Source organism: Gorilla gorilla, chromosome 3 (assembly GCF_029281585.2).
Source record: "Gorilla gorilla gorilla isolate KB3781 chromosome 3, NHGRI_mGorGor1-v2.1_pri, whole genome shotgun sequence".
NCBI lineage: Eukaryota > Metazoa > Chordata > Mammalia > Primates > Hominidae > Gorilla > Gorilla gorilla.
Genome location: NC_073227.2, coordinates 34663655 through 34678379, shown reverse-complemented (window position 1 = coordinate 34678379; position 14725 = coordinate 34663655). Strand labels below are relative to the sequence as shown.

Sequence of the window (14725 nt, the reverse complement as noted above, 5' to 3'; positions counted from 1 at the left end):
CCAGCCTGGGCAACAGAGCAAGACTCTGTCTCAGAAAAAAAAAAAGGAAAGAAAGAAAGAAGAAAGAAGGAAGGAAGGATGGAAGGAAGGAAGGAAGGAAAAGAAAGAAAGAAAGAAAGAAAGAAAGAAAGAAAGAAAGAAAGAAAGAAAGAGAGAGAAAGAGAGAAAGAGAAAGAAAGAAACAAAGAAAGAAAGGAAGGAAGGAGGAAGGGAGGGAGGGAAGAAAGGAAGGAAGAAAAAGAAAGAAAGAAAGAGAGAGAGAGAAAGAAAGAAAGAAAGAGAAAGAAAGGAAGGAAGGAAGGGAGGGAGGGAGGGAAGAAAGGAAAGAAAGAGAGAGAGAGGAAAGAAAGGAGGAAGGGAAGGAAGAAAGGAAAGGAAAGGAAGGAAGGAAGGAAGGAAGGAAGGAAGGAAGGAAAGAAGGAAGGAAACTAACTTGCCCAGTATTTCCTAGCAGGTAACCAGTGAAGCCAGGATTTGATCCCAAGTCTGTCTGATGCCAAAGCCTGTCCTCCCAATAACATCCACAGCTTCTCCAGTGTCCCTTCCCCTTCTTGTTTCTGTGACTAAATGCCCCAAACCATGTGGTCTTCATGGTTTCAAAGAAAAGACGCACCACTGTCTTTCCAGCCCCACATTGACAGTAAAAATGCGTTAGTTCCTCTGTGTCTGGCAGAGACTGAGCAAGATGTAGCATGCAGCTCTGCCAGCGGAAGCATTGTCAGTACACAAGGAGCCCCACGGGTATCTAGCAAATGGACCAAGTCTCAGCACAGCCAAGCAGGGCGTCAGAAACTCAGGTTTCACAGCCATTGTCGTCTGCTTTCCAAAGGGTCTGAACTGAGGACATAATCTGTGCAATGGAGGTTGAAGGGCTTTCCAGCACCACAGAGCTTCATGGAACACCCAGGACCCTGAGATGGCCCCCCTCTCTGATCTCACGTCCTGCTGCTTGCCTCTCACTCACTCCTACTTCTATCTATTTGTACTTCAATGGGGCCACACTCATTCCCACCTCAGGGCCTTTGCACTTGCTGTTACCTCTGCTAAAAATACTCGTCCTTTTGCCTGGGAGAAGCTGTCCCGGGATCTTCACAAGACTTTGTCCTTCTTGTGGTTCGGTCTCAGATCACAGTCCCCTCCTTAAGAGACCTCTCCTGACTACCCCTTCTAAATCAGCAGCCCCAGGCCAGGTGCAGTGGCTCACGCCCATAATGCCAACACTGGGAGGCCAAGGCAGGAGGATTGCTTGAGCTCAGGAGCTTGAGACCAGCCTGGGCAACATAGCGAGACCTCCTCTCTTCTAAAACTAAAAAAATCAGCTGGGCTTAGTGGTGTGTGCCTGTAGTCCCAGCTACTCAGGAGGCTAAGGTAGGAGGATTGCTTGAGCCAGGGAGCAAGGCTGCAGTGAGCCATGATCGCTCCATTCCACTGCAGCCTGGGGAACAGAGCAAGACCCTGTCCCCGCCCCCCAAAAAATCAGCCCCTAATCTGTTTGTATACATCACATCTCCCTGCTTTACTTCCTTTGTAGTACTTACTACCTGAAATAATTCTGCTCATTATTTGCTGACATGCTAGAAAAGTGCCTGGCAAATGATTGACTCTCAGTGAAGATGTGCTGAATGCAAGACTTCATGAATGAAGAGGAAATCTTACTAACATCTTTTGTAATAAGGACCCAGGTACCTATGTTCAAAAGTGCCTCAATCCTAGTTAACAAGGGCAGAGACCACGAGAAACAACACTGTGTTTAGTAGCAACTTAACAACCAGCCAGCAGTTCTGTCCACACACACACCACCGGGCATTGTTCCAAAGCTAAAAAGGCATTAATTGCTTTTCTATAAGGAGGTAGAACACAGTCCCTCCGTGTTCTTTAGGCCTGATGGTCTGCATTATCGGATCTGTTACTGTGTTAATTGTTCCTGTCTCACACAGCCGGTTTGGGCTTTCTTCTGCATATGTCTGGGATGGTGACGGGTTCCTATATAGAGGAGTACTGGGAAAGCCTGTGTGTGTGTGTGTGTGTGTCCGTGCATATGTACACATGTGTGTAAAAAGCAGCCACACTCGGAGAATGGTTAACGGGTAGCCAGGCTGTCTGTACTCAGGGCCCTAAGACTGGCCCAGGAAAGGGCCGGGGGAGGTGGGGGGGTGGTGAAGGTGGAGCGGGCTTGGCTTGTGCTCACTGCCTTTTCCACAACAGGAGTACAAATGCTTGCCCAGCTGGAGTGAGTGAGGTGAACTCAAGTCGCCTTTAGGAATGGCTGAAAAAGCCCACACCTGGAAATCACTCCCTCCCTGCTCCTCCACCGCAGGTTGCATCTGGGAGACGCTTCGGTCATTAGAGGAATGAGCCGGGAGTGAGCAATTCACCAGCTCTCCAGCACTTGGTGGAAAGCAGCAGGCAAGGATGGATGTGGTTGACAGCCTTCTTGTGAATGGAAGCAACATCACTCCTCCCTGCGAACTCGGGCTCGAAAATGAGACGCTTTTCTGCTTGGATCAGCCCCGTCCTTCCAAAGGTAAGTGTCGGAAGCTGTTATTTTAATTCAGGAAACTATTGAGTTGTGGGAGAAATCAGCAAAGGCAAGGCTGATAAAAAAAATATATATAACCAAGTCATTGTGAGACAAGGCTAGATAAAGTCATATGTTCAGAAGTTTGGAGAAGAGATTAAAAAGCAGAATAGAGTCAACTATTCTTATTGTCCCCCATGGGAGAGTTGGGCATTCATGAATAGGACTTGGGGGAACAAAAGCAGGGGAGGAAAAGCTGAGTGAAGCAAGAGGGACTACAAGTGTCAAAGCCTGAACTTACAAGCACAGCAGAAAAGGTGTTGTCACCATGTAGCTGTTTTCTTTTCTTGGGGGGAAACCCAGCATGAAGTGATTAAAGTGAAATAATGCTTAGCAGCCAGGAAAGAAAGTGATCACTGTTCACTTGAGGAGCTTTGTTCTTAAGAAAAAGTGGTTCCCTGAGTGATCCTTCAACAAACCAACCTTCTAAAAAGAAAATAATTCAGTCTCTGCTTTCCTCAATTTATTTCCGCAAAATGTTGCCAGGACAGGAATCGTGGGTCCAGTGATGTACACCCCGGTGGGGGGAAAATCGGCAGGAATTCACCCTTGGCTTCGGTTTTAGCATTCTGCTGTCATCACCTCTATCCCTCCGTCTTGCTCCTGTTACTCTCTGCAGAGTGGCAGCCAGCGGTGCAGATTCTCTTGTACTCCTTGATATTCCTGCTCAGCGTGCTGGGAAACACGCTGGTCATCACCGTGCTGATTCGGAACAAGCGGATGCGGACGGTCACCAACATCTTCCTCCTCTCCCTGGCTGTCAGCGACCTCATGCTCTGTCTCTTCTGCATGCCGTTCAACCTCATCCCCAATCTGCTCAAGGATTTCATCTTCGGGAGCGCCGTGTGCAAGACCACCACCTACTTCATGGGTAAGTTGCTGCTGGTGACTCTTTCTGGAGCTTGCCCCAGACCCCACTCAGCCCCAGACCTTCCCAAACCTCTGACAATCACAGCAAAGGAGCCCTGCTGAGGGCTGAATCACAGAACATCAGGCTGTGCATGGCTGTGTGCATGGACATTGGTGCTGGCTTGACAGTCATCCTTACACGTTCCCCACAAGTCAGTCCCCATCATCCGTGTCGGAGGTCAGTTTCTAAGAGTGAAATAAATTGATAGGAAAACACAGGGGCAGTTGATTTTGCTTGCTTCTATTTGAAGGGAAGAGGGACTTGCTTGCTTCTGTTTGAAGTCAGAAGTGGCTTTAAGCTGCTCTATCCCTTTCTGGAAGCTGTTGACTGTGTCCTGATCTATACACAACTTGAGTCCTGGCTTCTAGGGAAGATGAGGATGATGGAGGAGGGTTCTTTGCAGTTGTTCCTTTTGTTTTCTTAGGGAACAGGGGCTATTTGAAAACCAGTTCTATCACAGTTTCAGATTCTCTTCTCAGGATTCACTTCCTAGCCTGTTCTCCCCAAAGCTGGGGCCATCTCTGGCAGAAAGAGAGAGAGAGAGAGAGAGAGGTCTCTGCCCCTAGATGAGGAGTTGAATTTGCTCCTGGGGGCTATGGGGTCGCTAAGCTGACCCTGACTGGCTGAGATATATAGCTCTTTGCCTATGCCAAACAAAAATGATGATAATGAAAATCATAAGAGCTAAATTTTTTTAGTGCTTTTATGCACCCGATGTGGTATTAAGTGCTTTGCCTTCCGTGATCTTACCTTATCTCCCAACCACTCTATGAAGTAAAGGCAATGATTCTTCCTTGTCTCACTAAGGAGGAAACAGAGGCACAGAGAGGTCCATAATGTGCCTAAAACCACACAGATGGTAAGCAACAGAGCTGAGATTTGAGTCCAGATTAGTAGCCACACAATGGTGAGCATGATACCTGTTTGCCAACTGCTGTGGTTCTCTTGAAGTTGAACAAAAACACATTTCTTGGTCCCCTCTGGGTGCCAGATTGCCTAGTCCCTTGCCCTTTCTGAGAATTAGTTGGGAGAAGGGCAGAGATGGGAAATAAGAAGGGAGTTATTTTTTGTTCTGACCCAAGCCTTGCAGAATATGCAGAACTGAGTTAGGCTAGGGCAGTCTTCAATGACCAGAAAGCTTTAAAAGTCTTCATTTTTCCCACTTGAGGAAGTGGGATTCCACACTGACAAAATGATGGTGAATTACTGACCCTCGTGCCACCAAAAACCAAGAATGTGTCAATCCATGTCCAAGTCCTCTGAAAAAAAAAAAAAAAGACAAAACTTACAAAGGAAAAAGATCGTTGTTAAATAATGAAGCAATAATAATAACTAGCGCTGTAGACATCCGAGGCCCATCCATATATATCTTACGGTAATACTATTTGGGAACCTTAACCAGAGAATGTGAACCGAGATTTTAAATGAGTGTTTTCATGGTGGCAAAACATTGTGAGTGCCTCAGAGTTGTTCAGTTTGAAATGAGGTTAATTTTGTGTTATGTAAATTTCAACTGCATAAAAAATATTTTATTGGGCAAAAGAAAAGCAACATCATTCTGAAAGTATTTGCAATACCATAATAATTTTGTTGGATTTTTAATTCCAATAATTTAGGCTCTTCTCTTAATTTTGCAGTCTCCTCAATACTAATAATTAACATTCATTAGCTCCTAATGTGTAGCAAAAAGAAAAAGAATGCTTGCCTGCCAGTGAGTTTATAGTTGTTGATGATCCACTACGCAGAACTGAGTCTTAGAGAGTTTTGGGCCGTACTCTTCACTCTAAATGTCATCAACTCTTTAGAGTAAAATCCAGTAAAACACAGCAAATCCTATCCCCAGAACATGAGTTTTTAGTTAATGGTTTGGGGGTCATAGACTTTTTTAATACTCTAAGGAAAGCTAGAGCTAGGCTCCCTAGAAAAATGACATTTTTGGATATAGTTTCAGAGAATTAGTTTATATCCATAAGAATAAGGAGAATCTAAGGACCCCAGTTTCAGGACCTCTGCTCCCAAATTTATATTAATTCTGAGGTTTAAGAAATCTTGGTAAGAGATATTCAGAAGAATTGACAGAATTTATAGCAGAAGGACTCTACAGGGAATTTTAAGGGAATAATAGGACATTTTAATAAGTATGCATATACAAATACAAAAATAATGGAAGTTAAGCTTTTTGGGCAATGCTGAAGCACATGATTTTGTCTATTTTTTATTTTAATTTTTTTTCCATAGGCCATCTAAGACCAAGAAGTACATGATTTATTTTATTTTATTTTTGAGATGGAGTGCCGCTCTGTCGCCCAGGCTGGGGTGCAGTGGTGCGATCTTGGCTCACTACAACCTTGGCCTCCCAGATTCCAGCGATTCTTCTGCCTCAGCCTTCCAAGTACCTGGGATTACAGGCACGTGCAGCCATGCCTGGTTAATCTTTGTATTTGTAGTAGAGACGGGGTTTCACCATGTTGGCCAGGCTGGTCTCAAGCTCCTGACCTCAAGTGATCTGCCTGCCTCGGACTCCCAAAGCGTTGGTATTACAGGCATCAGCCACTGCACCCAGCCAAGAAATACATGATTTTAAATGAGGTGCATTTGATATCTTCCTCACTGTAATGGTGATGCTTGCTCATTCTACAAAATACAGAAAAACAAAAACAATAAGACAAGAGACTTCAGTCCCCCACCCAGAGAAACCTTTAGTTACTGTATGGGGCATTTTCCCTCGTCTTTTTTACTACTAATTTTTTCAACAAGCTGCATTTTGAAATATAGATTGTTTCACTATTAAGAACAGTATGTACTCAAAATTTTTAGAAAAAACCTTCATGCCTCCGGCTCACATCACAGTGACCTTTCAGGGTCACAGAGCCCTTGAGAATCTCGGGTTTTAAAAATCATTTTAACTATGCAGACCATACTCAAAATTACAGCTTTTCTTCAGATTTTAGAGAAACCTCTTCTGTGGGGGCAAGAATGAATTTCATCCCCCTGGTTATTAATTAATGAGCAACTTGAGCCTAAGCAGGTGTTCGGTGATAATCAAAGCTCAATAAACTTATTAAAAATTGGCAATGAGATGTATTTACAAATCCATTTCTTTAACTGCCTTAAACCCTTTCTGGAACAAAGCTGAGAATAAATCATCTTTTAAAAATATACATACACAATATTTCTTTACCTTCCAAGCGTTTTCCTTTGATATCAAACCTGTGCAGATCAGATATATTCAAGCTAATGTGCAAATAAACTTTGGATTTCAGAGTCAACATAACCGGCTTCTTTGTTCCTTTCCCAGGCACCTCTGTGAGTGTATCTACCTTTAATCTGGTAGCCATATCTCTAGAGAGATATGGTGCGATTTGCAAACCCTTACAGTCCCGGGTCTGGCAGACAAAATCCCATGCTTTGAAGGTGATTGCTGCTACCTGGTGCCTTTCCTTTACCATCATGACTCCGTACCCCATTTATAGCAACTTGGTGCCTTTTACCAAAAATAACAACCAGACCGCGAATATGTGCCGCTTTCTACTGCCAAATGATGTTATGCAGCAGTCCTGGTAAGGTTGCATTGTTTATTTTTAAAAATACAACTTGATGTAATTTTGCAATATTATGAAAAACTGAGATGCCTTGCCCAGAGTGGTTGGGGGATCAGTTTCCTGGAGACGTTTTGAGAAGGTCTTTCTAGCCTTGTTCTAGGATAATCACGATAGCAAACACTTAGCTGGCGAGCTCTGTTTTAAATGCCATGCATATATTCATTCAATCAATCCTCTGAAAACACTCTAAGATAGGTATTATTATTATTGTGTCCGTTTTGCAGTTGAGGAAACTGAGACTTGGAAAGGTTAAGTTTCCCAATTCACAAACTTAAGGAAGAGGCAGAGGCTCTGTGCTTAATCATTATGCAGTATGCTTCTAAATGCTGTAGTGGAGAGTTAGGCTGATTAATTGTAGAGCTATGATTTTCTTTCTTTTTCTTTCTTTTTTTCTTTTTTTTTTTTTTTTTTTTTTTTGAGACGGAATTTTGCTCTTGTTGCCCAGGCTGGAGTGCAATGGTGTGACCTCGGCTCACCGCAACCTCGACCTCCCGGGTTCAAGCAATTCTCCTGCCTCAGCCTCCTGAGTAGCTGGGATTACAGGCATGCGCCACCATGCCCGGCTAATTTTTTTGTATTTTTATTAGAGGTGGGGTTTCTCCATGTTGGTCAGGCTGGTTTCCAACTCCTGACCTCAGGTTATCCACCCGCCTCGACCTCCCAAAGTACTGGGATTACAGGCATGAGTCACCACGCCTGGCCTTCTTTTATTTAATAAAATCTTTACTTTAAAATAGAGATTGGGTCTCACTATATTGCCTAGGCTGGTCTTGAATTCTTAGGCTCAAGTGATCCTCCCGTCTTGGCCTCCCAAAGTGCTGGAATTACAGGCATGAGCCACTGCACCTGGCAATGATTTTCTAAAGAATTAAGACAGAGCAGGGAATGAGTCCCAAATCCCACATGGTTTTTCTTAGAGCTGCAGCAGCTCCGGTACTTACCCAGAGCATTTTACCAGAAATAAAAATGCAAGATTCTAATACTGGTTCGTTTGCTTACTAACTGTGCACCTTGGGCAAATTCACATAAGCTCTCTGAACGTCAGGTTCCTTATCTCTATAAGGAGTTAACAATGTGGATTTTTTAAAAATCTACCTCATTGGGTGGCTGTAAGATACCAAGGAGAATATGTTCATTAAAATGTCATTATAAAAAAGGCTACACAAATTGCAGGGTATTATATTTACCAATTCCAGGGATGTTTTAGAAGCAGGGAACTAGACATTGAGTAACAGCCCCAAACTGAGATCATCTCTGCTTTTTTTGCTTTCCTCCTTTCATTTCAACCAAGTAGCGCACACACACAAAGGAATTATGTTGCAAATGAGAGGAATATTTCCAAGGCTTGAAAAGGAATCTTATCAAAACATGTCAAATTGAAGTGAGAAATGGCCCAGCCACCATGAGCCTCTGACAATTTTATGGCCTAATCGTGTAACCTCACACATGCCAGACTGCAGAAGTGATTTAGGGGCCAGACTCATAAAGAAGGAGGCTGTGATTCTTCAGGAATCAAAGATGTTTAGAAAAAGCATAGCTCTACCCAACCAGGCACTAGAATGATGATACCACTATGCTAGCCTCACAGGGTCGTGGAGAATGGATGCCCACGTAAATGTTTGAGCTGCTTACGGGTTGGAAACAGCCAGAATGGCATGTTTTGTAAGACCCAGAAGGTTTTCCATTGTCCCTGCCTAAGCATTTGATTACTCTGTTGTTTGGCAAATGGTATACCGTGATGCTTAAAAGCATAGCTTCTAGGTTCTGGAATCATATTTTGGGGGTTCAAATTCCACCTCTGCTACCAGCTGTGTGACTTTGGACAAATTATTTAATCTCTTTAAGTCTCAGTTTCTTCCTCTCTGCTGTAGGTATTAAGACAATAGCACCTACCTCAATGGTTATTATGAGAGTTAAATGTAATGATGTATGTAAAATGCTTAGCCTATATGTAGCACATAGAAATCCTCGATGTATGTAAGTAATTTTTAAGGGTTTTTAAAACAGCTTTATTGAAATGCTATTCACATACTCTCATTTTTTAAAGCTTACATTCTTTTTAATACATAGGCTTCTTTCAAGCACAGAATTACGCCAAACTTTTCCAATTAAACTAGTCCTTCATCAGAGACTTCATCTAAAAAAGGAAAAGAAGTAAACAACTTATAATGACTGAATCTCCAGACATGAAGTTGCCAAGGATATTAAATACTAGTAATTAATGTGTTTGCTCAGGCCAGTAAAAATAAACATAAACCCTATTCATTCCTTCCCATTTGAGTTTGAAGGCCTAAAGTTGCTGGTTATTGGATTTCTTTTGATTTCATTAGGCACACATTCCTGTTACTCATCCTCTTTCTTATTCCTGGAATTGTGATGATGGTGGCATATGGATTAATCTCTTTGGAACTCTACCAGGGAATAAAATTTGAGGCTAGCCAGAAGAAGTCTGCTAAAGGTAACTATCTTGTAGCTGTATGTTTATGCCAAATGAGCACAAAAGCTTGTTTTCTATCATTTAAATGGATATACCCAGAGTGTACGTAAAGTTTGTTGGAAAATTTTTTAAGTATTCTTATGAGACTCTGTGTCAAGAAGCACAGTCATGGGCCCAGTATTTCATTTTCTTATCTGTAAAATGGGGAAATCATTCCTTTCAAAAGCATTCTGAGTGGAATAAAGTAACCCACATATAACCCAATAACAAGCCAAGGCCTTTTCTGTGCCAGCTGTTCTGTAGTGCTGTATTCAAACAGACCCCTTTCCATAACTAGAGCTACTTGTAATTCCAGCCTGTTTTGTGTCTCTCCAAAGGTACTGGAAGGGATTTGATTCCTAACCCACAGCTGGCTTTTTGTTGTCTCCTCATCCTCTCTCCTTTTTATTTTCACCCTGCAGTGGCCACAAAGCCTCACTCCTTCTCCATTCATTACAATCCACTGTCCATGAAAATTGACCTCGACACCCTTGTTGACATAGCTTTTCCCTTCTCACTCCATGCCCTAACTCAGCTCTCTACTACATAGATAACTGAGTCTCTCTAGCTTCTTTGGTTTTCATGGGATTTTTTCTTCTTATCCAGATTCCTCATCATAAAAGCAATCTGGAATCTTACCCAGCAAGCAGGAACCTTCCCTCTGGGGAGCTAATGAAGGAAAGGAGAAGAGTGTGAATATTCATTCTTTAATAATTTTTTTCTTGTAACCTACATACATAAGATGTTGTTTTTATTATATATTTTATTGATTTTAAGCAGCATTTCATTGAAGGGAAGAACTAGTATAAATCAATGCTTACCCATATCAGTGTAAGGCCAGGTTGTCTGCCATTTCTCAGTTCCTGTTTGGTTTGGACTTCTTGATGGAGGGGAGTGGGGGCTCCATGCCTTCTACCGGGCATGACCCATCCCCAACAATGAGTGATGTCTCTTGCCCACCCAGAAAGGAAACCCAGCACCACCAGCAGCGGCAAATATGAGGACAGCGATGGGTGTTACCTGCAGAAGACCAGGCCCCCGAGGAAGCTGGAGCTCCGGCAGCTGTCCACCGGCAGCAGCAGCAGGGCCAACTGCATCCGGAGCAACAGCTCCGCAGCCAACCTGATGGCCAAGAAAAGGGTGATCCGCATGCTCATCGTCATCGTGGTCCTCTTCTTCCTGTGCTGGATGCCCATCTTCAGCGCCAACGCCTGGCGGGCCTACGACACCGCCTCCGCAGAGCGCCGCCTCTCAGGAACCCCCATTTCCTTCATCCTCCTCCTGTCCTACACCTCCTCCCGCGTCAACCCCATCATCTACTGCTTCATGAACAAACGCTTCCGCCTCGGCTTCATGGCCACCTTCCCCTGCTGCCCCAATCCTGGTCCCCCAGGGGCGAGGGGAGAGGTGGGGGAGGAGGAGGAAGGCAGGACCACAGGAGCCTCTCTGTCCAGGTTCTCGTACAGCCATATGAGTGCCTCGGCGCCACCCCAGTGAGCTGTCCCCTGACCCTCCACCACAGAAGGAAGGCAGGGAGGAGGCAGAGAAGAAAGAACAGAAGAAGAGATCAGGAAGAGAAGGAAGCAGAGGTGATGGAGAAGGAAGGCTCCATCTCCAGTGGGAACTCTTCAAGGTCTGCTTTTCATCCTTCATCTGGATTCCAGAGCACTGCTCCAGTGGGGCCATGATTGGTTTCTAGGCAGTTCAAAGCAGGATATGTTAAGTAACACTCACCATCAGAAAATCCTCAGCAGGCCAGGGACGGGAGTCCAGCAGGGCTCATACTGCAAATGGAGTTGCCAAGCACATGTTCAAAACGGAGATGTGGGGCCTACTGAGCTTTCAAACCTTCTAGAACATCGAAGGTGGGCTCTCACTCCTCCTGTGACACATTTCCATGCTCTTCTTTTTCTGCTCATGCAGAATTGTGGCGGCTGCTCTGCCTGCAGGGAGCCCATCACCCTATCATGTATCCGCTGTAGCCTTCCACCTCATTGTGACCACAAAGGGAACAGGAAGCAAACCCTCTCTGGCTATTTTGTCCTGGGTACGACAGCAGCCTGATTTCTTCATCTTCAGGTTGGCCAAGAACATTCGGAGTCATAAGCTAGTTGTCATCAGAATAGCATAAGCAATGTCTGAAAGATGGAAGTTTGAACTTAATACTTACTTCTTTTCTTTTCTTTTTTTTTTTTTTTTTTTTTTTTTTGAGACTGGGTCTGGCTCTGTCACCCAGGCTGAAATGCAGTGGTGCCATCTCAGCTTACTGGGCTCAGGTGATCCTCCCACCTCAGCCTCCATAGTAGCTGGGATTACAGGCATGTGCTACCATCTGGCTAGCTGTTTGTTTGTTTGTTGTTTGTTTGTTTGTAGTTTGTTTTGTAAAGATGGGGTTTCACTATGTTGCCCAGGCTGGTCTCAAACTCCTGGGCTCAAGTGATCCTCCCACCTTGGCCTCCCAAAGTGCTGGGATTATAGGCATGACCCACCACACCCAGCCTTGAATTTAGCACTTCTAAAGAGAAAAGAGTACAAAGCAAATAGCTGGATGGAATGCTATCTTACTTTAAGGAATGTTAAGTGGCAGAAGGTGCATGGGAATATTTTTTCTATTTTAATGATATATATTACTTAATTTCTCCTTTATATGGTGATATTAAACCTCACGACTTCTTTGCCTCAACTCAATTTCTCATATTCATCTATATTTCCGTCTTCCCAGAAAAGATCTCCAGGAACAAAGGAGCATTGTAAGTTACATCTACCTGGCCAAAGGTAGAAACACATACAATCAGGCCCAGAATTAAAACCGGCATACTTGGACTCAGTTAACAAATAGCTTTTGAATGTCAAAGCTGTCCATGCCTTTAAATGCAATCTATATGCTTGCTAATAATTTGCTAATTTTATGTATACATGTAAACCAAACATAAATTATGTTCTTTACACATAAATATACTCTTTGGTGTTCTTTAAAAAAAAGAATAGTTATTGGATATAGGAATTCAGCTAGTATTATAATTTTACATTCCTTCATGACAAAGTTTCATGCGAACTTCATTTATTAGCAGAATTAGTGTTGAAATATCTCTTCTCTAATTTAGAAATCTCAAATAAGATACAAGCTGTATATTCAGACACCAGGAAGTGCAGTTCTAGAATAGTGTGTATCAGTTCAGTCTACCAAGACTTCTTTCTCACTTTTTTTAGAGCAACACTGTCCTGTCTGTTTACACACATTAACATGAACATATTTGACAAAATCAAGTTTGCCTGCTAGTGTGGGAAGCAAACAGGAAACAAACAAACAAAACCACCGTTCATAGTTTCATGCCTCTGGGCATCAGGGAAGTGAGCTTTGCTTTTTCTTGTTTCCATGGGGTTATGGCCATCCATTGATCCAGGCCTGATGTTCTGTGTGGCACAAAAGGATTTCAATTCTCCAAAAAATTCAATGTGGAAAGGGGAAAAGGAAAGAGAGTGACAAGAAGTGATGATGAATAGCATAACAGATATGTAATGGGACAAGATGTGAGTGTCACATTTTTGGAGGGGGGGATTGTCACATGCTAACGGAAGAAATTATTGAGTGTGTGACTAGTGTAGGGGACATTTCAAGCCAGATTGTTCCTCAGACTGCAATCTAATTTTACTATCTGTCACTAGCCACCTCAGTCAAAGATTTCAAGGTAAAAAATTCAACTGACTCAAACACACACTGCTAAAATGGTGACAATAAAGGGTGTAAGAAATGAAAATCTCTCCAATATTTGAGTAAGCCCTACATTATCTAAAATTTTCCTGCCAGAAGAATAAGTCCTTCTTTCTAGCAGTGTTAGCATATAAATGAAGATAAATTAGGCCCCCCATTATTGGGAAGCTCTGGAAGTTCCAAAGGCCTGTTAACCTAAAAATAGCTGCTAAATTCTAACATCAGGTCAGCAATGAATAGCTTTTAGGATGACCACATGTCATGCACTAAAATACATCCTGTATTTTATCTGGCAACCCTACTTTAAAATATTTTTAAAGCACATAAAAAAAGTTACAAAATTTTTAAAAGCACATACAAATAAAAACAATTTCCCAGATACAGAGTGGTAAAATGCCTCTATTCACTAAATTTATTGGAAAGTCTTTCATGTATGGAAGCTTGTTTTAAAAAGAATTTTAAAAGGCATTAAATTCTAGAATCTTTGTCCTTAAGAGGGTCTGATTTTACTCTTTTTTTAAAAATTGACATAATTCTATTGTAGTATTTTGTTAGCTGCCTTTATACCATGCTAAAGTAGAATGCTAATTTGAGTTTGAAATACGGTGGCTAACAGAGCTAAGAAAACACATTCATCATCATTCTCTGGTATTTTCTAGTGTCTTCTGGTAGCTCCCACTCATCCCCAGAGTAGCCAGGTAGAACTTGAACCCTGGGATGGAGACTTGTATCTTTGCTCTTCAATTAAGCTGCATGTCTCAGTGGCTTCTTGTACCCCAGTTCCTGTGGAAATCTCATAAGCGTGTAGTAGTGACGAAGCATGTGTGTATTTCTGTGGCTTGTTTACACACGTCTGTGTATGCTTAACCGGTGTTCTCACCATTCACATCAAATGTAACCTTCATGAGGCTGACAACAGCTGTCGAACCTCCACTGTATTTCCTTCCAGTGTTTTGCCCTGTACTCCACACTTTGTGTGTTCAATAAACGCTGTTACTGACTTCCACTGTGCACCTGCGCTTCCGGCGCCCTCTCTTTCTGTCCACAGCTGTGATTCCCAAAAAGGAAAGGCACATTCTTGGGGAGGTGGAGGGGCATGGCAGCAGAATTTCTAGAAGAACTTTTCCAACTCTGGTGTATCCCCATCCAAGATTCTAGGTGTGAGCATTTGCTGCCTCCCCTTTCCTCCTTGATGTGTGTGTGGGGAGAGGGTGAATGTAATCAAAGTGATGCTGGTGGGCTGGAGGAAGTCCCCAAATGCTGGTGGGGCCTGGACCCCAGCTTGTGTCAAGGCTGTTGACACCATCACAAGAAGGAATTCAAGGACAAGTCAGAAAATAGTGAAAGTATTTATTGCAAAGGGAAAAGTACACACTCAAGAAAAGGGGGGCTAGGCGCAGTGGCTCACACCTGTAATCCCAGCACTTTGGGAGGCCGAGGCTGGTGG

General features: G+C 43.1%; 1 protein-coding gene across 1 annotated transcript; it reads left to right on the top strand.

The window, feature by feature from the left end:
- Positions 1 to 2186: 2186 nt before the first annotated feature.
- CCKAR (cholecystokinin A receptor) lies at positions 2187 to 11306 on the top strand. The gene is made up of 5 exons (XM_004038509.4): positions 2187 to 2524; positions 3198 to 3449; positions 6787 to 7048; positions 9421 to 9548; positions 10531 to 11306. The coding sequence occupies exons 1-5, from the start codon at positions 2413 to 2415 to the stop codon at positions 11061 to 11063; spliced, it is 1287 nt and encodes a 428-aa protein (XP_004038557.2). The 5' UTR covers positions 2187 to 2412; the 3' UTR covers positions 11064 to 11306.
- The last annotated feature ends 3419 nt before the right edge of the window (positions 11307 to 14725 follow it).

Bases quoted from the DNA above. Each gene is read 5' to 3' on its own strand.
- CCKAR (XM_004038509.4), top strand. From the start codon at position 2,413: ATGGATGTGGTTGACAGCCTTCTTGTGAATGGAAGCAACATCACTCCT. The intron at 2,525-3,197 runs GTAAGTGTCGGA...TACTCTCTGCAG, and splicing joins TCAGCCCCGTCCTTCCAAAG to AGTGGCAGCCAGCGGTGCAG. The intron at 7,049-9,420 runs GTAAGGTTGCAT...TGATTTCATTAG, and splicing joins GATGTTATGCAGCAGTCCTG to GCACACATTCCTGTTACTCA.